The 27,070-nt window shown below is 40.3% G+C and overlaps 1 protein-coding gene across 1 annotated transcript; it reads right to left on the minus strand.

Annotated features, from left to right (window-relative positions):
• On the minus strand, nt 1-27,070 carry LOC131651457 (uncharacterized). The gene is made up of 4 exons (XM_058921119.1): nt 26,621-27,070; nt 24,465-26,437; nt 156-341; nt 1-73 (listed from the first exon to the last, which is right to left on the minus strand). The coding sequence occupies exons 1-4, from the start codon at nt 27,068-27,070 to the stop codon at nt 1-3; spliced, it is 2,682 nt and encodes an 893-aa protein (XP_058777102.1).

Raw genomic sequence — 27,070 nt, forward strand, 5'->3', positions numbered from 1 at the left:
TCATAAAACTGATACAGAACTGGTACAGATAACCAGCCAAATTGATACTCCTTCACTAACACATAACCTAAACCTTAAAAAAACAGGTAACAAACAAAATTATGATAATCATCAAGCTACAGCATTTTTCAAAATTCATCATCTTGTTCAATTGCCTCTGTATCTGATCAATCTCTTTCCTTATTTCTTCACTTGACAATCTCATTTTGACAACGTCCTCTTGTATGTGTTCAATATTCTTTCCAAGCTTTTCCAACCTAACCATCATGATTTGCCCATTGTTATCTTCAGATTCTTCGAAGAACCACTCGAAAAAACCCACACCCAGGATGCACAGGTCCCTACATGTCAGACACATTCATGTTCAATTTCAATAAATCTAAAAAACCAACACTCTTTGAACAAATAACGTACCTTAAAATGAGGACACCCCAAAAATTGTCTTTCAAAACTCTTAGCCATCTCTGCCCTTCGTAGAATGGCCTTATCTCCACAATAGCAAACTGGTTTTCATGGCAGATTCGACATCGTACAAAGCTGGGAGTTAAATCTTTCATGGCTTCCTTGTAACATAGATGAAGAAGAAGTGGTTGGATTTCTGGAAAACCCTAGCAACCCCTAATTTCTTCTCACGATGGTTGTTACTCTAGAAACCATAGCCCCCAATTTGTTCAAACTTGGTTTACGTTACATTCTAATAAAATACCTTTTAATTTCAATGAAATAGACGGAAAGACTTACGTGAGACCATTTTAAAAGATAAAGGAGTTATTTGAACTTTTTAAAAATTGAGGGACCAAAATGGACCTCCGAGTGAAAGTTAAGGAAAAAAAAGAGTATTTTGCCATTATATTATTTTACTCTGTTGATGTATTTAGTTATTTCAAATAGGTTCAACTTCAAGCAATCTTTCAATATCTACATTTATCTTAGAAACCACTTCAAATGAGAATCTTTTTGAACTCTGTATGACTGCTTTCTTCCCGACTTCAAAGCTATTTCTTCCAAAAATCAATTTAGATGTAACACATTTTTTGTAGTCTCGTGCAAATCAATATTCATATTGTTGAAGGATGTTTTTTTTATTTCTTGCTCAAATCTGAATAGAGTACGGAAGTTCCGTAAGTTGGTATAAGTTTGTCACCTTTAGGGGTGTGCATGGATCAAAACCCAAACCAAATTGAACCATAAATATAGTTTGGTTTGGATCTTAAAACCGTTTTCACAAAACCGGTTTATTTTTTAAAAATCGGTTTACATGTGGATCGGTTCGGTTTTACAACTGGTTTTTAAAAATAACCAATTTTTAAAAAAACTAGTTTTAAAACCGGTTTCTCTCTCAAAACCAATTCAATATTAAAATTATGAGACGTGACTCATGTGAAGAGCTTTTCTTGTGACTACCAGTTAAAGATATAACTTCACCTTATCAACTGTACTCATGGTCATTGATATTGTTTTGCATTTTAAACAACTCTCTTCTCTCGTTTTAAAGAACAGGTAATTTGTAGATCTGTACCTTCCCTTTCTATGGCAAAACCAATTAGCTTGTTTTTTATGGTTTTCTATATGAGACGTGAATAGTTTGATAATGTATTACCCGGTTTTCATTTTCAACCTTTAGTATTATATAAGTAACTTAGTATATATAAGTGTGGAGAGTTAGAATTTGTCTTCTTTGAAAAATTTCATTTTCAATTTAACATCTTATTTGGATTGGCAATAAACTAATTTTTAAATTGAGTCTCATCATTATATATTATATTAGAAATAACAAGATTTTTTTTAAAAAAATACTACAAACATGTTTTCCATTTTAATTTAATAAATAATTATTTAAAATTAAATTTTTAATTCAGAATTTATTAATGTGTTATTAGAAAAATCTAACTTTTTATCATCATAAGTATAAGTACGTAGTTAACCATGAAAAGAGACAAACATATAAATTTAATACATAACAAAATTTGGGTATCCAATAACTAAACCATATTATTATTGTGGGTCACCGGTTATATTTGGATAACATAATGGATACCCGATTTTATATTTTAACATTTGGATTGGATTTTAAAAAGTGGATCAATTTGGATACTAATTTGGTTATGAATAACCGGTTTTTTTGCACACCCCTCACCTTCTATTTATTTCTTCAAACAGATCTTTTACTTTAAATTTATCAATTTAATCAAATCAACCATTTTTAAAGCCTAGGGGTGCCATAAAAATGCAATCTAGGGTTTGAATGGATACTATTACATATTAGTGTTGTGTGAAAAGAACATGAAAATTCTGGTATGACAGAACCCAGATGTCATATACGATGCCGTGACATCTGGTCTGTTATAAACGCAGCAATGGTAGGATAGGATGATCTTTAATTTTGGTTCAACACCTGTATGCTAAACTATCATAATAATACTGGAACCATTTATGCATAATGATAACTCAGTTATCACAATCAGATTTTGATCTGAGGTGGTTCTGTAAAAGAACAAGCTTTGGAAGTATTCCCTGATGTCATATTGGATGTTACGACATCTTATACCAGATTAATAAACCAGTGCAGAAAATAAAGAACAACATACAAACAGTAACGAACACACAGAATTGTTCACCTAGTTCGGTCTAACCAACCTACTCTGGGGGCATACCAAGCCAGGGATGAAGTCCACTATTAGCAGTATCTAATTCAGAGCTAAACTTCCAGTTTACAACTCCTCACAGAATCACTACCCAATGACCCTTCTACCTAGGTTCTCCCTAGATATGGAATATGTCCATTCCACTCCCAATCACAACAATGATGTCTAGCAGTCAACAACTCAGCCACTGCATCGACGGCCATATTACCAATATTCTAAAATACACAAATAAACATAACTTAGAGTTGCTTCAAAGCTTCCTCCAAGAACACAACTCCACTCATTGCCTTCACAACTCTGAGTGAATAAAACAAACCTCTTACCTACAGGCTTCGAGCACAAATCAGTGACCTTCCCACAAACCGGGAGGTTCACCTACACTGCTAACCCTAATGGTTACATCTTTCTAAACCACCCGGCTAGGCTTGATAAACTAGGTTACAAAGTTTCCTATTTATAAACCTATTCCCAACTGGACTTGGGCTTACAATCACAGCATTATTTGCTGTTACAAATCACAGAAAACTTTCTGCTAAAAACAAGGTCTTCAATCATAAGTTTCCTAATTTATCTTCATATTGGAAACCTGCGATAATTCTCCAATATTCTAATCTTGATTCTCTTGATCTCTAAACCTATGCCACATAGGATTGCATAATATTCCCAAAGAATATTCTGCATCTTTTGAGTACTTACTGAATCTTTATATTCTAGCTCAGCACGGCGCGTGACAGCTAAATATAACAGTAACTGCTGTCAAATACTGATGTCACAGAGCATGTCGTGACATTCCATAGAACATCTTGATGTTGTACCTGTTCTGCATAAATCACAGCAAACAGTATTCTTCACTTCAATTCTCTGCTTCTGCAAATATCAGGGTGCCAAAAAGACACCCCATGATTTGTTCTATTACTGATGTACAATCAGCACAATCTTTAGTTTCCCAAAATAAAGACTCAGATAAATAAGGAAACATAATAGAAACAGAACAGAAAACATAAGAGCTACCTGCTGTCAAATACTGATGTCATGACGTCGGGCATGACATCCCAAACTCACAGCATGTATTAGCTTACACAACCAGAACTTGCATAACCTTAACACTACACACCACATGTCATGAGCCCCTTAGTCAAGAAAATAGAATACACATGAATGTTTTACCATAAAATGCAGCCAATCAAAACATCTACAATCTCCCCCTTTGGCAAATTTTTGGCTAAAACATTCTGTCACCACATTAGAGAAACAAAACATCAGACGTACTGAACAAGTTCCACAAGCTACACTATCACATAACATGAAAAAACAACTTGTTCAATATGATTTGGGGGTGACCACATAACATGAACAGAACCAACTTGTTCAATATGATATGGGGTGACACTCTCTTCTCCCCCTGTTTGGCCATAAATGTTGCCAAAGCAACGGACATCTCCCCCTTAAAAGTTACTCTTCATGACATGACCACCTTGAGACTGTATATTGCAACTGTGAAGAGCCTTTCAACACTTGTTGACATGCAGCCCACTAGACGAGTTCAAGATTTGTGGATACCAGACGCACATGATTAGATTCAACCATTCCCAGAAAAGCTGACTGTAATGATACATCTTGTTAAATAAACCTTTTCATAAGAAACTTCCTCTAACTAAGTTGAAAAAGCTCCTGCTGACTTGGACCACCTTCAATATGATGATAGAGTATAACAGACCAAGATAGTTTTTTAGAATTATATCTTGAACTAAGAGGACACTCCCCCTATCTGAGATAATTTGTGCTTCATACAGGATACACTTGTAATGATGAATGGAAAATATAAGACGCATCTTCATATCTTCAAGAGCGCACCCTCTGCCCAACTAACTAGCTGACACACTCCACTATTACAAAGTAACTCCTTTACAAAATATACTCACATCAGAATTTAGATGTTATAACATCTTGTATAATATTAAGATACAGTTGAACAGCTCAGTACATTCAACTAACTCCACTTCTCCTTTCTTCAACAGATTCTAAGTCTACCACCTTATCTCCACCTGAAATAATTAAATAACCTTTTGACACTTGATGCTTCCATAGAAAGGTTGCCACAGACTCAACATAAAGAACTGCCACTTCTTCCACTTGTTAATCATACTCTCCAATTAGAATTAGAAGAATCCTTTTTATCCACAACTATGTTGATCATCTCACCATAACTTCTGTCTTCATAGTCATACTCACTACTGAAGTCTTCATCATGAAAGTAAACACGAATTGCCAGAACATGTTACCATCACCAAGATCAAGAATCTGCTCATTCTAATCCCACATTAAGTTAGAACTGTCACTTTCAGACTTAAATGGTTCTTCTTCATCCTTCACATGCTAGATTCTAGATAACTTTTCCAAACCAACAGGATATAGTGATATTGTGACATCACGCGAGACATTAGTTTATCAGACTTGAAATCTCATCAATATCTTTGAGTGTTCCACCACCTACACTGATTGATGTCTTGTCATACTTCATACTCCCCCTGAGAATTACAACATAAGGATGTTTTGAATAATTGTCCTTAACCTGAAGCATTCGTCATTGGAACTGCCACACTTTCCAAATTTGGAATCCTTAGTTTGCTTGCTACACAAGATCCAGACTGCCACTTCATGTACCTTGAAATAGAAGAAACTTCTAAATAGATCTTGAACATGTCTTCAACAGATAGGTCTGAACCTAATCTTTATTGGTGTCTTTAAGTGTTGTGAATGTAACATACAAAACAAAGCATCACATACATCTTCTTCTTCTTCCACATAGTTGATGTAAATATCCAGCTCTCATCAAGATACTCACCATCTCCTATATGTTTCTTCCTTCTTGAATCAACTCTGCTACACATCAGTCATGATTAAGGGGATAATATATGCCATATCTCAATAAACTTTTCTTCAGACTTCTCTTGAGATAATGGATGCCACAATCTGTACCCCATGAGGAGATTCCCTCAACAAGGTTTCTGGAACAGATTCACTTATGACATAACTCCTGAAAATACCTCAGATTCCACACAGTAATCTGACTCCCTTGAATCATCACACAATATTCAAAACCATATTTCTTCACTATGCACGATACACAGTATTCAGATTTCACCACTAACTGTTCTATGGTTAAGAAAACAATTCACACATCTGGTTCCTTTGATCAAAAGAACATACCAGATATCAGCTCATCTTGAATTTTCATAGAGGTCTTGAAAAGAAAACCTGAATGAATCCCTTTTACTTGCACTGAGCTCTACTTCCAACTCCCATAAGCTTATGCCTGAAATAAACTGACATTTGGGATGGAAGGTTCAGTTGATTGTATTCTGACCAATCAACACAAAAAGCAGATGTCTCCTCTTCCAGATCAGGAGTAGGTTCCAAACAAATGTACTCACACTACATAAGTTTAGCACCCAGAACATCTGTTCTTCAACTGGTAGCTGCATACCAGTATGCCATCAGTTCCTTCTTCTGCCACTTGAAAGAACTTCCTCCCTTTACAGAACCAGAGTTCAATGCTCTCATAGACCTGGTTGTGAAACCAAGTTTGAGTAAGCAACTCTCCATCCCGCAGTTATGCAGTTTAAGTCATTCAAGCTCAATTTTGATGAATCCCTGCTTCTTTTCCAACGACATCAGGACACTCTGATGCATGAGTCATCAGAAGGACTAGTTAGAGACTAATCCTCTAGCTGTACCAAGGATGCCACTTCCTTGAGCAAAGCTGTTTCCATGATGTCAAGAATACTTCCACTTGTTCTTGGCTTCACAGTGTACATTAGCCAATGCACTTCCTTACATAGATCAGAAATAAACTGATCCAAGTAACCACCATCAAGATTATGATGTCTTCTTCATCTTGTGAACTCCAAAGCTGAACATGTTTCTTGCCAGGAAATGTTTTTCAGAGATCATATGTTTATGTTGCCACCAAGAGATAGATCTTAAAAACAAATGCACTATCCTTCCTGTACAGGGTCTTGAAGAAGAGATGTTCCAACATCTTTAAGAACATCAGTTATCTTGAACTCCAAGGATAATCAATTAAATACTTGTACTTGGCACAAATAGCAATTGATCTTAAATCCTTTCCCAATTAGATTCACCCTTAGGAAAGAGATAGATGAATCTTTCCTTACAAATGTGTCACGCAACACAAGGGCTGAACCAGACGTGGGGAGGTTAACCAAATCTCCCCCTCAAACTAACAATCATGGAAATTCCACACCGCTTATCCCATGCATTGTACATAAAAGTCTCATCATACAACATCCCTACTAGAGGCAACTAAATCCATGAGTTATACACTATACATACTTCATACCCCAGTTGAGGGGACGTATACTTATATAAACCATGGTTAACAAAAATACCGTGCAGCGGAAAACAACTAAAATTTATCCTCAACAAACCTCAGGCCTAACACAATAACCTACTAACATAGCAATCCAGGTGCACTAGGTTGGGTTTGAAAGTAAATCAATATCCAAACAACAATAACTGTGGTGTCGTTTTCTTTACCTCCCCGTTTCACTTGGGAGGACGGCACGCTAGACCCTTCACGCGAAATTTGGAAGGAGAATGCGCCCCGTCGGTGGGATGATTTTATATTCAGTTCTTCCTACGATATCACACCGAACTTTCTTATTTGTCCTACGAGTAGGAAAGGGGAAAAAAGATCTCAACTAAAACCCTAGGAGTTTGCTAAGTGTGGGGATTTACACCTAGACTAGAAATTCTGGAGTCCGGGAGATCGGTTATACATAGGGAAGTGTTTAAACACCCTACATATCTGTAGTACTCTACAGGAACCTTCTCTGTGTCATTGTGTTTGTGTTTATTGCTAATGATTGGGAACAGTTTCTCCTTTGTGTTAGGAGAAGGAATTGATTTGATTTGAAAAGACAGACAGACAGACAGACTGACTATTTTTGGTATTTTATTAGCTCGCTGAGATTCCTTGTGAACCTCATGCCTACATATCCCTAGTGGAAGTCAGAGCTTAATGTAGTTCGGGGAACTAACTAGGGAAATTAATTGTTTTTGGTGCCTTGCTTGAAGCTCAAGGTTGAAGCTTGGAATTAAATCTTTGTTTACAGTAAAGAGACATGAAATCATCTCTACAAAGAGGTATTTGTACTATTCTACCACAAACATTTTGAAAGAGTGACAGAATAACTGGATTCATTTCATTCAAGAGGGGGACCTTACTTGGGTGTACAAGTATGCCAGTCAGATGCCTCTTAAATGAAAGAAAAATGCTCGTCCAAATTAGGGAAAGTGTACAAGTCTGGGGATGTGCCAGAGCATGTCTTTCAGAGTCCTAAATGGGAGACTTTGATTGAAATTGAAATTGAAATGTTTGTTTGTTTGAATGTGGTAGAGTAGTAAAAAATATCTCTCTATAGAGATAAGCTATGTCTATCTACTGTATGAAAGATTTGACTTTAGCTGGCTTGTATGAGGCCCAAGCTTGAGGCTTTTTGATTGATTTATTAATGTTATTGACTCTGGGAGATGGCTCCATTGGGGGTTAATTACAGGGTATTTTTGTGTTCTGTACAAAGCCCAGAATTGAGGCTGACTCTGTTTAGGGAGACTCTATTTGTGTGCCTTGTACAAAGCCCAAGGTTGTGGCTGACTGTTGAGGATAATTGAATGAATGACTTTATTTTATGTGCCTTGTACAAAGCCCAAGGTTGTGGCTGACTCTAGCTAGGGAAAACATTATTTTCTGCCTTGTACAAAGCCCAAGGTTGCGGCGGACTCTTAAATGAATTAAGTATGGATGACTATATGGGGAAAAGATCCTAAGTGTTAGGAATCTTTGACACATGAAAGTATGGTTTATCTGCCTTGTACAAAGCCCAAGGTTGTGGCTACTGAGTGATGAAGAACTCACTGGGGAGACTCTATTATCTGCCTTGTACAATGCCCAAGGTTGAGGCTGACTCTTGACAGGGGAGTTTTATTGTTTGGGTGCCTTGTATGAAGCCCAAGGTTGAGGCTAACTGTTTTTTGTTGGTTTTAACTCTACTGGAGATTAAAAAGATTGTTTTTCTTTGGAAGCTAACCCTTTCCAGGGATTTTGACTCAACTGGTGAATTTGTCTGTTAAAAGACTGACTTTATCATGTTTTTTGGAGGCTGACCCTTTCCAGGGATTTTGACTCTTTTGGGGAAATTATCTCCTAAGAGAATGAAATTATTGTTTTGACATTTTAAACAGATGTTGGAGGCTAACCCTTTCCAGGGGTTTTTATTTAAATGAAGGAATGGATTGATTTTAAATGACTTTGGAGGCTAACCCTTTCCAGGGATTTGACATTGAAAAATGGATGGCAGAAAGATTATCTAGTGGAGACTCTTTGTTTAAAGCCCAAGATGAAGGCTGACTCAATGCTGAGGATGACCAAAACATAGATCCTAGACTCTACTAAGGAGGATTGATGAAGATAAGGGTGACAGAGACTGTCCATGTCTCTCATTCCAAAAAGTATACTCAATGCGAAATTGAGACAAACTTAGCTTGTTTTAAAGTCTGGTTTAAATTGGAAGAAACTCACCAGGGTAGGCTAAAAGGTGACTAAAGACCTGTTCCTATGTTTATAAGAAACCTGATGGGTCCTTGTATACAAGCTCAAGAGGAAGCCGGAAATGCTTTTAAGAAGCCTGTGGGTCCTTGTACAAAGCCCAAGAGGAGGCTAATCGAGGGTCCTTGTTGTAGCACAAGAGAAAGCTTATGTGGTTTTGAACTTATTTTGGCTCTAAGCAAATGGGTAAGAGGTTTCACCGGGAATAATTCCTCTTTGGGTGGATGTGTCCTATTTATTTGGATTCTAAGGTTTTTGCCAAGATGTTTCACCGGGAATAATTCATCTTGGGGGTTTGAACTACAGATCTCTAATTAGGAAAGAGCCTTCACCGGGAAGACATTCTCAATCCTAGGTCATATTCCTATAATATATATATGGTTTAACTGTCCTAAGGTTTATACTCAAACGCAGTTCTAAACTAATATATGCACAGTTTATATTTGACAGTAATTTAAACAAAGACTGTAAATTGAAAGCTTGTAAAGCCTAACCTGGATGGAGTGGAGGCCATTGAAGAAGTATGTACAGAGCCTCGACAGTAATTGGTGGATAATAGTTGAATGTACTTTATGATAAACAGTTAATGGTTTTTGAAAACAGAAGAAGTGAAGATGGACAAAGGTCACATAGGTATCTGAAGAGTTTCACCGGGAATAATGCCCTTCAAATACCAGAAGAATGTTTTGAAAACAGAAAGAAGATTTTGAAAATACAGTTTTGAAAACAAGCTAAGAAGAGAAGATTTTTGGGACTTACACTCTATTAGAGGCCCAGTACTTTACAGTACTGGTGATAAAAGCAATTTGAAAAAATGATTTGGAATGATACCAGGTTTTGTTGTTTGAAAACCCTAATCATTTGATTTTATCAGAGATTGAAAATAGTTTTGAGATTTGACAAAAGTCAACTTAATTAAAGCAAAGATGAAGATTTATGCCTAATTAAGACCTAAGTGATTAGGGTTTTATCATAAATTTATTTACAAAAATGATTAGGTTAAAACAAAGTGAAAATATGTATTAAAGTATTTAAGAAAACACCTAAAAACATACTATTTTAAACCTAATAAAAACATGTGAAATAAATAATATTTTTATGATTTTTTTATTATTCACAAAATAGAGATATTAAATAGCATGTGTGTAAAAAATGAAGTGAAAATAAATTAATTTGATAGGTTAATTAATTATATGAAGTTGTGAGAAAATTGAAGGAAATAAGTGATAAAAAATAATGTTTTGGCCTCACCATGGTTTGAACCCACGCCCTTGAAGCCAACAACTCAAAATAACACCACTGCGCCAACGCGCGTTTGGTGTTAGTAAGTTGCCTCCACTTGGTCATATTTCAAAACAAGTTGTAATTCCTTAAAAAATAAAAGAATCAAAAAGTCTGGGGCGAGGGGGATTCGAACCCCAGACTTGTGGCATGATGATACTAAAGGCGCATGTGTGGCCACTAGGGCAAGTTGTTTAGTCGTTTATAAAACGCTTTCAGTTAAATATATTTTAAACCCTCCCCTGAGAAATTAAAAATGGCGCCACCACCATCTTCGTCTTCAACCTCAAGCTCCATGATTTTTTGAATTTCTGAACTCACTCGTTTCTCAATCATTTGCCATGATGTAAACACGAAACTTGCTCTAAATTCACTCACGATTCTAAATATGTAACTAACATGAACTAATATTAACTACATCTAATTAATTTAACAGAAATCGTGAAGAACCCTAAAATTTCAAAATCAAATTAAATGACTATACTGAAAGATAAATGAATGATGATAGAGGGTTTTCAATCCTCTGATGATGCTGAACAAGATAGAATCGAGCTATTTCACAAAGAGTACTTAAATTATAGAGGTGAAGTTCAGAAACTTACCTCTGAAACTGAAGGTCGTGAGGATGATTGAGAGCACCTGGGCTTGAATGAACGATCTCAATAGCTTCCCTGAGACTCAATGATGCTAACTGGATGCTTATTGTAGCTTGAATCCTCCTGAATTGCTCTATGGACCTCCCTCGATTTCAGCTTTAAGTGAACATGGAGGTTGTTGAATTTGGAGTTACAGGTGAGCTGCAGCCATCTGGTTAGCTTCACTATGACCTAGGGAGTGTGTCTGAATGATTGGTTTGGCCTGAGACTCCCTGAGTTACTCCATGGACCTCCAACTGCAAATGCTTCCAAGTGAGAGCAACAATGGTGTTCCTCCACTTACAGAAGTGATCCAGGTGCTTGGATCACCTCAAATGACCTCCCTTGAGATGTTGGAATGCTCACTTTCCAAAGATGAGCTTTGGTTTGAAGAAAACGATTCTTCTTGCCAAAGAACTTTGAAAAACAATGAACAAGAGGAGAGAAAGAGAAAGCAAGTAATTGAGTTGCTTTGGTGTGATTTTGAATGAGGAATGCCTCTATATTTATAGGCAAATGGTTCAGTACTGAAGTAGAGGAGTGAGCTTCCTTAGTGAAGTTGATTTGCTTCCTTAGCCATGAAGAAAGTTTGGAAAATATCCAAGTGCAATGATGCATTTTCGGGCTAGCTTCTCCAACCATTGATCTTGCAGGATCTTGGGGGACATTTCTGATTCAGAGGAGGGTTCCAATTGGCTAGTGAGAAGATTCCTTGATGATTCATCATTTGCCATAAATTCAAGAATGTAATCATTACTTAATCACATGGCTTGGTTTTGGGAATATTCTCTTCAATCTTTATGCAATGATGGAAATTGATGCATGGTATGTTTTCAGATGCATTAGAGGTCGTGTAGCACCACTTAGTGAAGCAAGATGCACAAAATTGCAAAGTTCCAAATTGTACATGACCTATAATTTTAGTTTATGAGGCCAACTTTGGACAAGCATAACTCTTAGCTCAAATTGAATTTGGAGAAGGTTGAACACAATTTGGAAAGCCCTAAACATCTACTTCAAATCATTAGTTTATGTCTTCTTCAGATTCCTTTGGGAAATTTGTGAAAAATGAGGCCAAAGTTGGAAGAAAACTAGGTTAAAACACTTAGAAAAATTTCTAAGTGTTTATGACCTAAACTTCAAAATTTCCAAAACTTCATAAATGGTTGATCTTTTGAAAAAAGTTCCCTTGTAAGATGTTGTTTTATTTTGCAAGATCTACAACTTTCATGTTGGAAGTTTTTTGAGTTGTGTAGGTGAAATTTTGAGATCTCACCATGCCTTTAAAAACCCTAATTCCCGACTTTTCGCTCCTTGATGAATTTCTTTGAATTTCTTTGGCCAAATGACTTTGATATCCATATATTGATGATATTGATCTTTGAAAGTCATTTTTTGACCAAAAACCTTAAAAGTCAATGATGATCCTTCACAGTTGACTTTTTCCTGACAAAGTGAATTTTTGGGCTTTTGTGTAGAAATAAGATCTTCTCCCCAAATGGATGATATAAATGGATTATATGGAGGTAGTAGAGATCCTTGAATCATGTCTTGAGTTTTGGATTCATGCCCTGATCAGAAGTCAACTATCTTGGTGAATTAGGTCAAAACCCTAATTTGTCGACCATGTGAAAGTAATGACTGTAGACTTTGAATTGAAGTGTGATGTCCAGTAGACCTTGTAATATGAGTTATTTGAAGATGATTGATGTCTTTGAATGACCCTCTGAGGTTTCTTAGGGTTTCCCAAATGTGATCCCTGATTTTAGTCCTTGATAGGCTCAAAACCCTAGTCTGGTGACCTGAGTAAGCCTGTACTCAGATGACTGGATGTCTAATCAATCATAGATGAGAAAAATGAAGTCTTTGAGCCCCATGATTGTATTAGAGATTAGTCTTTGTATTGATTGATCCTTTGCCTGAGCTTTCTTGTCTTTGTGCATCCTCGATTAGGTATCAGATGGAGAAATGACTGCTCTGGGTACTTGTCTTGACCTGATGAAAAATCCTGAAGATATGTCATCTCAGGGGGGTCAAAAATTAGGGTATGACACCGAATGGTAGAAAAGCGGTCCCGCCATAGCCAAGGGGAGCAACTCAACCCAAGTCAACCAAGCATTAGACCTCGCGAAAATGATCGGGCCATAGACAAGAGGGCGGACCCCTCTCAGCAACCAAGCCGTCACGGATCGTAAAGGAAAACGGTGCGTGCGTACACCGAGCATCAACGTCGAGCGACGCGAGCTATAGGAAAGGCGGGGGTCCGGCTGCATGAACCCTTTTCCTGACATACTCGATAACAAGATCTTGTGCAGGTTCAGAAGCGAGCAACGCGAGGCGTGCGCATACTGAACAGACTCGATGAGACTAGGCGGGGGTTGATTACGAACCCTTGACCGCATGCCTTCTATGAGGACTTAACGGAGTGCCATATAGGACTTATTACACCGTGACTCCCTGCCGCAAAGCACAAATGTAAACACACCAACAAAAACAGAGCCTCTTTCGAGGGCTTGGCCAGATGCATGTCTAAGTCCTACTTCTCATGTTAAAGGATGATGCGAGAAAGCGATAAAGTGCGAGAGAAATAAAAATAAAAAGGGATCAATACCAAACGGATGATGATCCGTAAACTAGAGCGAAGCAAAGCGAAGAAACTAGAATCCCGCAAGCGAGCTAGCAAAGCAAAAACAAATGGTCAGCACACCGATTAGCCATAAAGCGCACAAATGTCGACTCGCATGTCGAGCATAATCACGATACACCTGCGAGAGTAACAAGCAAACCAAACAAGCAGATATAAAGTGATAAGATCGTGTCTCCAAGTCGAGAGCACGATACGAGTCAATGAGATATAATCGTATTCCGCAAGTGAAGCGGAACACTCAAGCAATGAGTATCAATCGGTGACCGTCCAAACGCCTTGCACACTAGCACACAAGTTAGAGATAACAAACATCGCAATCGGAATTGCGTTCTTATTATAAAGCGAAAGAAAAACGATCAAATAATATGAATATGAAATGAATAACAAAACTTCAAAGAGAAATCAAACATAAACGGGATACAAATTAATGAGAAACAAGCATTTAACTAGATAGTACACTTCTCAAGCTTTCCAACGGTATAAGGAACATGTAAAACAAAGCTATGAGTAAAAAGTTACGCACGAAAGAAATTAGAAAAGAAAAGAACCAAAAACAAGTAAGGGAACCGGTTCCCCTATATGGGAACCCGGGTTCCAGCACAAAAACACACACAGGAACCGGTTCCCCCAGACTGGGAACCGGGTTCCAGGGCATTCTGCCCAAGTCACGAACCAAAAGAACACAGCAGGAACCGGTTCCCCCAAACTGGGAACCGGGTTCCAGGGCACTCTGCCCAAAAACCAAAGCAACACAGCACAGCAGGAACCGGTTCCCCCAAACTGGGAACCGGGTTCCAGGGCATTCTGCCCAAAACCAAAGCGCTTTAGATTGAGCAGGAACCGGTTCCTCCATTTTGGGAACCGAGTTCCACTGTAGGAAAACCAAATTTTATCATTTTTAAAGACTTGGAAACCATTCCCACTCAATCTAAACCAACACCAATTCGCAAGCATCACGCACAACATCAAAGCGCAACCGAAACATAGTGAAACAATCATGGGAACAAGGCACGGTATCAAGGCAAAGATCGATAGCACAAGAGAATATGTGAACCAAATATCAATGTGAGGCATGCTATTAGCAATAAGCGAGCAATTATCAAGCACCAAAGCGACGAAACCAAACATATATTGATTTCAATGATTAAGCACCAATGAAGCATATTGGCAAGAAGTAGACATAAGTCCCTACGTCAATTAGGCCAAACAAACACAAACCAAACAAAGCGCGACGCGTAGAGCCGAACCACAACTCAAACATCATCACCAACAATCACGTAGACGCGACATAAGCGACAAGCATTAACACATACAATGGTAATCAAACTATGACAATACCTCAAGTAATGATTTAAGCACCTACCGAAGCAAATAGCAAGCAAAAGATTTCAACACATGCATTGGCACAAACACCTTGAGTGTGAAACAAGATACAAGTATTAACAACAACAATCACATCAATATGTCACCAACGGCAAGAATTAACACATGTGAAGATGATCAATTATAGCAAATATACTCAAGTCATAACCTAAGCATTAAACTAGGCCATTATCAAGCAAAAATTCTACACAAGCATTTAAACGAACACTTGGAGTGTGTCGCAAGACACATGCATGAATGTTAACAATATTGCACACATAATCACCAAGGAGCCATGGATTCGAACGCAAATAGCGTAATTCTAGCCACAATTCATATGAACACAATTAACAATACATAAATTCATCGATCAATCATCATCACACATCCATTGAGACAAGAGCAAGAAGTAAATCTAAATTTGAGTTCATGTAATGATCATCAATCAAGCACTTAATTCATGATTAGAAAGCTTACCGAACGAAGATCTAAACCGACGCGCGAACACGAACACGACACGTATGCGAACACGACGCGAAGCGAAAAGCGAATCCCAAGGAGAGTGAGAGAGGGGCGCGCAAGCTAGGGAGAGAGGAGGAGAAGAACTTCGAACTCGGAACTTTGATTTTCAATCCATGTTGTTCTTGATCTTGAAGAAAATTGATGAATATTGATGAAAGCTTTATGTAATTTGTGGTTTTTGATTTATGAGAATTGAGAGAGAATTGAGAGAATGTGTTTGTGAAGTATTGGTGAATTGAAATTATGAGAGTTCCCCCCTTGATTTGTGAAGAGCAAAATGTTTATATATTGTCAACGCGAAATGTCCAAATTGCCCTCGGTGCGTCTCATTTTGGCTCGCTTTTAAGGAAACTCGGTTCGGCTCTGAATCCCGGAACGAAACCGATGCCATTATGAAGATGACCAAATTTGTGATCCGTCGCCGCGAGAATCACCTTAATCCGATAAGCGATGAAGAAAATACGCCTGTTTGAATGACGAGAAACGTCGATCCATCTGGCGCGACTGTGCGAAATTTTGTGAGTACCGCTCAAAGAACTCGATAAAACCCTATCTTCGGCTCAGAATCTGAACAGGCATGTGTGACGAAGAATCGAAGCTAACAAAATTTCTGAGAGAATGCCGCCGGAATGGACTTCATACGATAAAAATCGAAGAAGTTATGAATTTTCGAACTCGGCGCGACATACCCGAAAACACACTTTTTACCGAAACAACGCGACGATCCTTAAAATTCTGGGAATTTTCTATGCATATTTGGCCTTCGGTCCGAACATATGAAATCTTGGTAATGATGCCACGGAGCTCCAGTTAAATTTTCAAGCGAATCCGGCGAGCGGATTAGGAGATATGAATTTTCCGAGGCGCAAAACCTTACATTCAGCATTATTTTTCACTACAAAACCTCAAGTAATTTGCCAATTTGAAGACCTTCCTTAAAGAATTAGCTCCCGAGCCGAACACGAAAGTTGTGGATCTTGTCGAAACAATGGGGACAACGCGGGAACTTAACTCGTATCACCTTTCAAATAGTATTTATGAATTTTCTCGTACTTTCACCGTTTAAACCACTCTTTCACACTTTACCCTCCTAAACCCATGAAAACTCTTTATTCTTTTTCTTCCATTTTTGGATGACGAAATAAACGTCATTATTAACTTATAGCTCCAATAAAGAGGGCAAATTTTGGGGTGCAACAGCTGCCCCTATTCAAACTTCTTGAACCTGGCGAGTGAGAAACGAAAGTTTCGAACCGTCGCGGTGGAAGGAGATTGAATACCAGAATGAACTCGAAAATTTGCGCTCTTGACCAATAGAAGATTCCGTCTTGTAATAAGAAGGAATGTACCACCCCGCGAGCAGGGAAAAAACTTCAACTGATCTGGATAATAAATATGCTCCAACTTGTGAAAAAGGAGGAACGGGCACCCACAGGCAGGGGAAAACACTTCAAATGATCTGGGCATCAAGAGAAGGAACATCTCGACTGATCTGAATATCAGGCGTAGCAAATGTCTCCGAACTTGCATCGGGATAGATGTCTTAAGTCGATCTGGGAATCGAGGGAGGTACGCCGGTTGATCTGGACATCAACGGGTAAAAGTATCTCTGATCTGGGAATCTGGGCAGACATCTCTTCTGATGCAATTAAATCATCAGGTAGATATTCCTACTAATCTGGGAATTAGCGGCTAGCTCCTTCGTAAGACCACGGGGATCCGGAGGCGGTTCCTTCAACTGAAATGGAAATCAGGATAGGAACAATATCTCTTCCGAACTGTGTACGCCGGGGAAAGAATGCCTTTAAACTGATCTGGACATGATGCCAGAAAATAAGTAGGACAATCTTCATCTGAAAGACAAAGTCAATCAGGCAAACATCTCCATCTGATCTGATGATATCAGTGGCTTGCTCCTTAGTAAGATCACGGGAGATCCGGAGGCGGTTCCTTCAACTAATCTGAAACTGGATATTAGGATAGGAACAGATGTTTCTTCCGAACTGTGTACGCCGGGTAAAGAAAACGTCCTCAACTGATAGTAAGGTATCAGGACTGGGCAAACGAGTTTCTTCTTCTGAACGAACTAAATCGTCAGGGAGTAGATATTTCCCACTGATCTGATGTATCAGAGGGCTTGCTCCTTCGGAAGATCTTGGGAGATCCGGAGGCGGTTCCTTCAACTGAAAGTATGATTTATCAGGAATGGGAACAAATATCTTCCACCGATCTGGGGGCATCGGGAATAGGAATGTCTTTGAACTGATCTGAGCCATGCCAGAAAATAAGTAGAACAATCCTCTTCTGATTCGAAACATCAGGATAAGCGCCCGTATTGACTAGGCGAATATTACTCTCTAGGGAGCATTCGAATCTTCATAACTTTCCCGCAGAAAAGAGACAGATATGATATGATTAATGTATGATGTATGTATGAATGTGTATGGAATAACGTTTCCGAGGAGGAAGACGCTACACGCTTTTGAGAATGCAATGCAAATGATGCATGATTCGAACGTTGCTTAGAGAGACAACGGAGGAGCACTGAATTGCTGAAGAAGTCCTGGAGAGAGTATGGTACTCTGCGGAGAGGACAAGATGGGTGACCAAGGGTCACAAACTGTGAGCTGGCCAAGATGGATCAGAAATCTGCTGGAGACGATCAAATTTGGATGCGAGCTCTGGGTGGGGAATAAATCTTGCTTGAAGACATGAACATCCCACTTAACTGCTTGGGGAAGACCCTTACAACTTCATTGGAGAAGCAAATTCTCGACACTCTGGGGATGTGGAGATAAGGCAAGTCATGGAGACAGCTCTGATGGGAAGTGACCAATTTGCTTGTTTAGGACGCATTCCGCTGGGGATGTCCTAGATGAGAACAGATCCTGCTGAGGATGCATGTGAATCTCTGCTGAGGGAAGAAATTCAGTGGGGGAAGATGAATACTTCTGCAAAGCGAACTGCTGAGGGTATGAGAGATCCGCTGGGGATAGGGAACTTAGCATAAGAACCTTCTGTTAAGGCAACTCCACTGGGGAATAAGATGACCTTCTTGGGGAAAACCGGTCAGTCTGTTGGAGAGAGAGACACTCTACTGGGGAAAATGAGGCATTCAGGCAAGGAACCTCATTAAGAGCTAGCTGGGGAATCAGGCACCATTCATCATGATTCAACTGGGGAGAAGTCATTCCGTCGGGAATAAGGCCTCCTGGAGCATAGAGAATGCATTAAGATGTACTTTGCTGAGAATATGAGAGTCCTGGAGCAAAGAAAGTCTCATATGAAAGTACTCAGCTGGGGGAGTGAGAATCTCTCATTAAGAAGCACTCGGCTGGGGAGCGAGAATCTCTCATGATTAAGTCCGCCGATATGCTGGTGCAACGCGCTGGCAAGCATGTACCTGCGAGACAAACAAATGCAAATGCCCCTGGATATAGCATGGTATCTTAGCCTGCCATCCTGGTTACACAAAACTTCGAAGTAGATTCAAAGGATTTTATCATTTCTAATCATGTATTGTAAAAGAAATGCAGTTTTCATATGCAAAGTTTAACACAAACTCATGACGTTTTATGCAAACAAAACAGTAAAAGAAAGTAGCTTTTGAGATGAAAAGAAGTTTATTAAACATGCCCGAAAGAGGGCGAATACATTTCCGAAGCAGTTCCTAGTAAGAGGTAACCACAATTTATTGAGTACAAGAGAAATGGCAATGTGAAACGGATATCCATTGGTTTCGATCCCGCTATCACCTTTATAACTCCGACGTTCTCATCTCCTTGCTTTGGAAGACCGTACTCATTAGGATTGATCACTGCCCGATTTACAACTGATTGATACGACCTCACCAAACTTGTGGACCCGACAGGGTTTAAGAGTGCCTTTAGGGATTTGAGCTGCCAGGTGCAAACTCAAGAACACGGAGTCTTGCTTATCCCTCGGTCGGGAGCCCTAAACAAAGTGATTGGATGTTGTGCATGCTTTAGGGATTTGAGCTGCCCGGTGCAAACTCAAGAACACGGAGTCTTGCTTATCCCTCGGTCGGGAGCCCTAAACACGACGATTGGAATTAGAAAATGCTTTAGGGATTTGAGCTGCCAGGTGCAAACTCAAGAACACAGAGTCTTGCTTATCCCTCGGTCGGGAGCCCTAAGCATGTATGAAGAGTGATTGCCATGGTGGCATGCGAGATGTAGTCGTTCGCTTTTGTCCTTTTTTTTGCCTAAGCCGCCCTTTCGGGTTTTCAACTTAGCGGGTATATTTGTTTCTTTTTCATTCTTTTGCCTGATTCATTTTCTTTTCTCTTTTTTCTTTCTTCTTTTTTTCTTTTTTTTTTATCAGGTCTATGCGAAGTATTTTTTGACTACATCTGCGTTCACAGGGTGCGGAAAGTTCTCGCCATCCATCGTTGCAAGCATCATGGCGCCGCCAGAGAATACTTTCTGCACAACAAAGGGGCCTTCATACATCGGAGTCCACTTGCCTCGAGAATCGCCTTGAGGGAGAATGATTCTTTTGAGTACCAGATCACCTGGTTTGTAGCTTTGGGGTCGCACCCGCTTGTCAAAAGCTTTCCTCATCTTCTTTTGGTACACCTGACCATGTCCGATAGCCGCTAAGCGTTTTTCATCAATGAGGTTCAACTGATCCATCCGATTTTGTACCCATTCTGACTCGTCAAGCTCGACGTCTTTCATAATCCTCAAGGAAGGAATCTCAACTTCAACAGGCAATACCGCTTCCATACCATAAACAAGTGAGAAAGGAGTTGCCCCAGTCGATGTACGCACAGAGGTGCGATAGCCATGCAAGGCGAAAGGGAGCATCTCGTGCCAATCTCGGTAGGTCACTACCATCTTCTGCACAATCTTCTTAATGTTTTTGTTGGCCGCTTCAACAGCGCCATTCATCTTTGGACGATACGGGGAAGAATTGTGATGCTTGATCTTGAAGGACTCACAAAGCTCCTTCATCATCTTGTTATTGAGATTCGATCCATTATCAGTAATGATCTTCTCAGGAATCCCATAACGGCATATTATGTTGTGCTTGATAAAGCGAGTAATCACTTGCTTGGTGACATTCGCATAAGATGCGACTTCAACCCACTTGGTGAAGTAATCGATGGCAACCAAAATGAAGCGATGTCCATTAGAAGCAGTAGGCTTAATCTCTCCAATCATGTCAATGCCCCACATTGCAAAAGGCCACGGAGAAGTCAAGACATTCAAAGGCACAGGCGGTACGTGCACTTTATCAGCATAGATCTGGCACTTGTGACAAATTCTGACATGGTTATGACAGTCAGTTTCCATAGTGGACCAATAGTAACCAGCCCTCAAGATCTTCTTAGCCATTGTATGCCCACTTGAATGGGTACCAAACTCACCTTCATGCATTTCCTCTATGATTTTCGAAGCTTCTTCCTTCACAACACATCGGAGCAACACACCGTCATGATGCCTCTTGTACAACACCCCACCGTTGAGGTAAAACTTAGCTGCAAACCTTCTCAGAAACTTCTTATCAGTCACCGACGCTTCGGGAGGATACTCTTGAGTTTCGAGGAACTTTTTGATATCATGATACCATGGATTTCCATCCAGTTCAACATCAGCCTCAAAGCAAAATGCCGGCTCATCCAACCTGTTAATGGTGATGTTAGGCGCTTCATTGGCCCATTTCACTTTGAACATGGAAGCCAAAGTAGCGAGAGCATCAGCAAGATTGTTCTCTTCTCTAGAAATATGCTCGAATGTGATCTCATCAAAGTATGGAATGAGTCTCATCACATGCTCCCTGTATGGAATCAGATTCTGATGGCGAGTTTCCCAATCTCCATTGATCTGGCTAATGACAAGATTGGAATCCCCATAAACTTTCAAGTATTTGATTCGCAAATCAATCGCAGCTTCGATACCATAAATGCAGGCTTCATACTCAGCCATATTATTAGTGCAATCAAAACAGATTCTGGCTGTAAACGGAATATGAAAACCTGAAGGAGAAGTAATTACAGCTCCAACACCATTCCCGAGTGCATTAGAGGCACCATCGAACACGAGCGTCCATCGCGATCCTGGTTCGGGTCCTTCCTCTGGCCCAGGAATGTTACAATCTCTGATGTACAGAACATCCTCATCGGGAAATTCAAACTTCATCGGTTCATAATCTTCGACAGGCTGATGCGCAAGATAATCTGCCCACACACTACCTTTGATGGCTTTCTGGGTAGTATACTGGATATCATATTCAGTCAAGATCATTTGCCACCTGGCTACTCTTCCGGAAAGAGCGGGCTTCTCAAAAACATACTTGATAGGATCCATCTTGGAAATCAACAAGGTGGTGTGAACCAACATATACTGCCTAAGCCGGCGAGCAGCCCACACCAAAGCACAGCAAGTTTTCTCGAGCAGTGAGTATCGGGATTCACAGTCGGTAAACTTTTTGCTAAGGTAGTATATTGCATGCTCTTTTCGGCCAGACTCATCATGTTGACCCAGCACACATCCCATTGAATTTTCAAGAACTGTGAGGTACATAATCAAAGGCCTTCCTGGAACTGGAGGCATTAGTATCGGAGGTTCCTGCAGATACTCTTTCACTTTTTCGAATGCTTTTTGACAATCATCATTCCACCTGGCCGTCTGATCTTTTCTTAGCAACTTGAATATTGGTTCACAAGTGGCCGTAAGATGAGAGATGAATCTAGCAATGTAGTTCAACCTCCCTAAGAAACCACGAACCTCTTTTTCTGTTCTCGGCTCAGGCATCTCTTGTATGGCTTTTACTTTGGCAGGATCGACCTCAATACCTTTTCCACTAACAACAAAGCCCAACAACTTTCCGGATTGCACTCCGAAAGTGCATTTGTTTGGATTCAACCTCAGTCTGAATTCCCGAAGCCTTTCAAACAACTTCTGCAAATGGACCAAGTGCTCTTCTTCAGTGTGAGACTTTGCAATCATGTCGTCGACATACACTTCAATCTCTTTGTGAATCATGTCGTGAAAAAGAGTCACCATGGCACGCTGATACGTTGCCCCTGCGTTTTTCAACCCAAAAGGCATGACTTTGTAGCAAAAAGTTCCCCACGGTGTGATAAACGTTGTTTTCTCCATGTCTTCTGGTGCCATCTTGATTTGATTGTACCCAGAGAAGCCATCCATGAAGGAAAACACTTTGAAATGAGCAGTATTATCCACCAACACATCAATGTGAGGAAGAGGAAAATCATCTTTCGGACTCGCCCTATTCAAATCTCTATAGTCAACACACATCCTGACCTTTCCGTCCTTCTTAGGTACAGGAACAATATTCGCAACCCACGGCGGGTAATTCACAACTTGCAGAAAGCCAGCATCAAACTGCTTCTCAACCTCTTTCTTAATTTTCTCAGACATATCTGGGCGAGTCCTTCGAAGCTTCTGCTTGACAGGAGGACTATCTTCCTTGAGAGGCAGGCGGTGTACTACAATATCTGTATCAAGACCAGGCATATCCTCATAGGACCAAGCAAAGATATCCGCATACTCTTTCAACATAACAATAAGCCTCTGCTTCACACTATTCTCAAGCGCAGCCCCTATCTTGACTTCTCGGACTTGCTCTTTAGTGCCAACATTTACCATCTCAATTGCCTCCTGATGCGGCTGAATCGCTTTCTTTTCTTGTTTCAATAATCTGGTCAACTCGTCGGGAAGATCACAATCTTCATAAGCTTCCTCCTCGGCTTGGTAGATCGGATTGTCAAAATCATAATAAGCAATAGCGGAACTGTTACCAATGGAATCCGTGGTAGTGGAACATCTGCATGATTGATGTTTTTATTTTAGTTTTATTTTTATTAAACTATGTGCAAGTGTGTGCGAAAACATTGCCATTTAAAGAAAAAAAAGGTTAAAAAGACAGACAAAGAGCAAAACATTTGAATGCAAAAACGTCCTTATTTTATGATTAATCTTTGAAAATGCGAACTGCATGGCCCTACAAATGATTCGCTACGCCTTGGGCAGAGCGTAGGAATTATGTCATGATAAGAAAAGTAAAAACAAAGAAATTACTCCTGAGCTTGTGTAACTTGGATGACATCTTCGATTGTCCAGTTGCAAGGCATCTCTCCAGGAATACTTGGACGGATCCAGCTATCAAAGTCACAGTCACTATCCACCTCTTCACCATTGACGATGGCATTAACCTGACCGTCTTGAATGACACCACCACTCACAAACTTGATCGGGCTAAGGATATTAGGCTTTGGCGACGCAATACGCTTTCCAGGACTGAAACCAAGGCCATTCTTGTCAAATTTGGGACGCACATCAATTACTTGCCCCCAGCCTTCCACCTTTCCAGTCTTAACAACAACCTGAGCGTCTTTCAGAGAAGACATAATCGTTTCTGGCTTCGTTATCTCATAAGGAGGAGTTCTCACAGCATTTACAGCTTCAAACGCTTGGAATGGCGTCTCATGTATTTCACCTTCGATCTCCACATACCGGAAAGAAGACAAGTGACTCACGATGTAATCCTCCTCACCACAAACCGTCACCACTTTACCATCAACCGGATACTTCAACTTCTGATGAAGAGTGGATGTCACAGCGCCAGCCTTGTGAATCCAGGGTCGTCCCAATAGACAACAGTAAGCAGGTTGAATATCCATCACATAGAAGGTTGTAGTGAAGATCTGAGGACCAACTTGGATTGGCAGATCTACCTCTCCGAACACAGACCTCTTTGAACCATCAAAAGCGCGCACTATCAACTCACTTGGCCTCAACTCGACACCAGCATAGTCAATTCGCATGAGAGCTGATTTAGGCAGCACATTCAAAGAAGACCCAGTATCAACCAAAACACGGGACAAGGTCGTCCCCTTGCACTCGATCGAAATATGCAAAGCCTTGTTATGGTTTCTCCCTTCTGGCGGAAGATCACAATCTGTAAATCCCAAACCATTCCCAGCGGAGATGTTATTGGCTACCGCCTCTAGTTGATTCACAGATATTTCATGTGGGACGTAAACACCATTCAGAATTTTCAAGAGAGCATCTCTATGACCTTCTGAACACAATAGCAGTTGCAAGATGGAGATCTTTGACTGGGTCTGACCCAACTGCTCAACAACCTTGTAATCAGACTTCCTGATAATTCTCAACAGTTCCTCCACATCCTTGGAAGACACAGCACTATCAGGTGCCCCATTCTGAGTTGGAGACTTCTGGACATCAGTCACTACTTGCTTCCCTTTTGCCTTAGCCAGAGCATCAGCATTACTTTGAACAAGCTGAGGAGAGAACACCCTACCACTGCGAGTAATTCTACCAGTACCGGCGAAATTATCAGTGTTTGCAACTGAGGCCTCAACAAACTTCTCTTTAGATGGCTCGCCTTCTTCCTTCGTGCCATAGTAATATACGTCTGAACCATAATGCCAAGGGATGGCCTTCTCACTCTCATATGGAATAGGCCCTGGCACAGTAATCATCAAAGCCGCTGGTTGTTCCTCATACGGGATACTGACGGGTACCTGAATAGGCACTTGGATACTTATCGGAACAACAGGCTCATAAGGAATTGAGATCACAAACACTTCACCGTCGTTGCCCTTCGCATTTCTCAACCTTCGATAGAACTGAAGAGGACCCTCATCAATCAGCTTTTGTACCATACCTTTCAAGTCATCACAACCTTCGGGTTGACTTTTACACTTCTCACAATCAATACCACAGCCCGGGGAGATACCACTATTAATCAGATGTTGCTTCACAGACACGAGAGGGAAGGTCAAACAACCCACGTCAGATATAACACTTATCTCTTCACTCTCAATGGCATTCACACCCGAACCTCCGTGAGCGGGCATCGGATTATTGGCAATATTGGGTGTAGGAGTGAACTGAATTATCTTTTGATCCAACAAGTCCTGGACTTTGTTCTTCAATGCAATACACTTCTCCGTATCATGACCAGCGGCACCTGAATGGAAAGCACATCGTGCATTTGCATTATAATTCGGAGATTGTGTGTCCGGAGCATTCGGAGCATCTCTCAAAGTAATCTTCTCAATATTGAGCAAATGTTGCAGTACTTGAGCATAAGTCATAGGAATTGGATCAATCTTTCTGTGAGGCCTGGTCCTGGGAGGATAACGATCATTATTGGAACGCTGTCCCTGCTGATGTTGTTGTTGCGGTACTGGAATCATGACAGCATTAACCTGTGAATTGCTTCTCCCTGGACCCCTTCTTCCATATATGGCATCCGCATTTCCTTCCTTTCTTCTGGCATAACCCTCAGCTTGTTTCTTACCACTAGGAGTATTAGAAGAAGCTCCCAGCTGGATTTTTCCCATCTTTAAACCCATCTCAACACGCTCGCCATATCTCACCATTTCAGAAAAGTTGGCTGAAGCACTACAGGCCAAGTAATAGTGTCCAGACAAAGTACTGGTGAACATGTCAATCATTTTACGCTCAGTCATAGGTGGCTGAACTCTTGCGGCTAACTCACGCCATTTCTGAGCGTACTCTTTGAAAGATTCTTTAGATCCTTGAACCAAACTCTGCAACTGAGTTCGATTAGGCGCCATGTCAACGTTGTACTGATAGTGCTTAATGAAAGCCTCCACAAGATCTCTCCAAGAATGAATATGAGTGCGCTCAAGTTGAACATACCACTCCAAGGAAGCCCCAGCCAAGCTATCCTGGAAGAAATGCATCAGAAAACCTTCATCCTCTGAATAAACTGACATCTTGCGATAGTAAGCCTTGACATGAGTCATAGGACAAGTCGCCCCATTGTATTTGTCAAAAGATGGAACTTTGAACTTTGGTGGAATCCTCACACCAGGAACCAACCCCAAGTCATTGATGTCCATGCCTAACACCCCTTTGCCTTCAACAGCTCTGAGACGTTCTTCAATCAGACGATACCTCTCGGCTTCCTCAGGTGCACCATCAGCACTATGCCTCGATACCTGATCAAAGTTTTCAACATTGAAATCCAAATTATCACGGTTATGATTGTCTCTCCTTCCCAACAGACGAGACGGAGGTGGAGGTGGAAACCCATGATTCTGATTGAAAGGATTATAGTGCCCTCCCAAGCGATCAAACTCATTCGGATCATGGTGATCGTCAATCCTGCCAGACACATCGTCAAACAACCTCGAATGTCCTCCATTATCAACCCTTCTGGAATTCTCGACGAGAACTCGCAAGTCATCCTGCCCCTTGGTCACATTAGTCAATGCTTCCATAAATTGCGCCATCTGCGCATTCATCTGCTCTGTCAATTGAGCTCTCATCTGAGCCATTTGTTCCTGAATCTGTTCCAT

Source organism: Vicia villosa, linkage group LG2 (genome assembly GCF_029867415.1).
Source record: "Vicia villosa cultivar HV-30 ecotype Madison, WI linkage group LG2, Vvil1.0, whole genome shotgun sequence".
NCBI classification, from domain to species: Eukaryota; Viridiplantae; Streptophyta; class Magnoliopsida; order Fabales; family Fabaceae; genus Vicia; species Vicia villosa.

What these genes read in the sequence shown, in the direction of transcription:
- LOC131651457 (XM_058921119.1), bottom strand. Translation starts at nt 27,070, where the DNA reads ATGGAACAGATTCAGGAACAAATGGCTCAGATGAGAGCTCAATTGACA. An exon ending in GAGCTGTTGAAGGCAAAGGG is followed by an intron (nt 26,438 to 26,620) that starts GTGTTAGGCATG and finishes CATTTCTTCCAG; the next exon opens with GATAGCTTGGCTGGGGCTTC. An exon ending in GAGATTGATCAGATACAGAG is followed by an intron (nt 74 to 155) that starts GCAATTGAACAA and finishes TGTTTTTTTAAG; the next exon opens with GTTTAGGTTATGTGTTAGTG.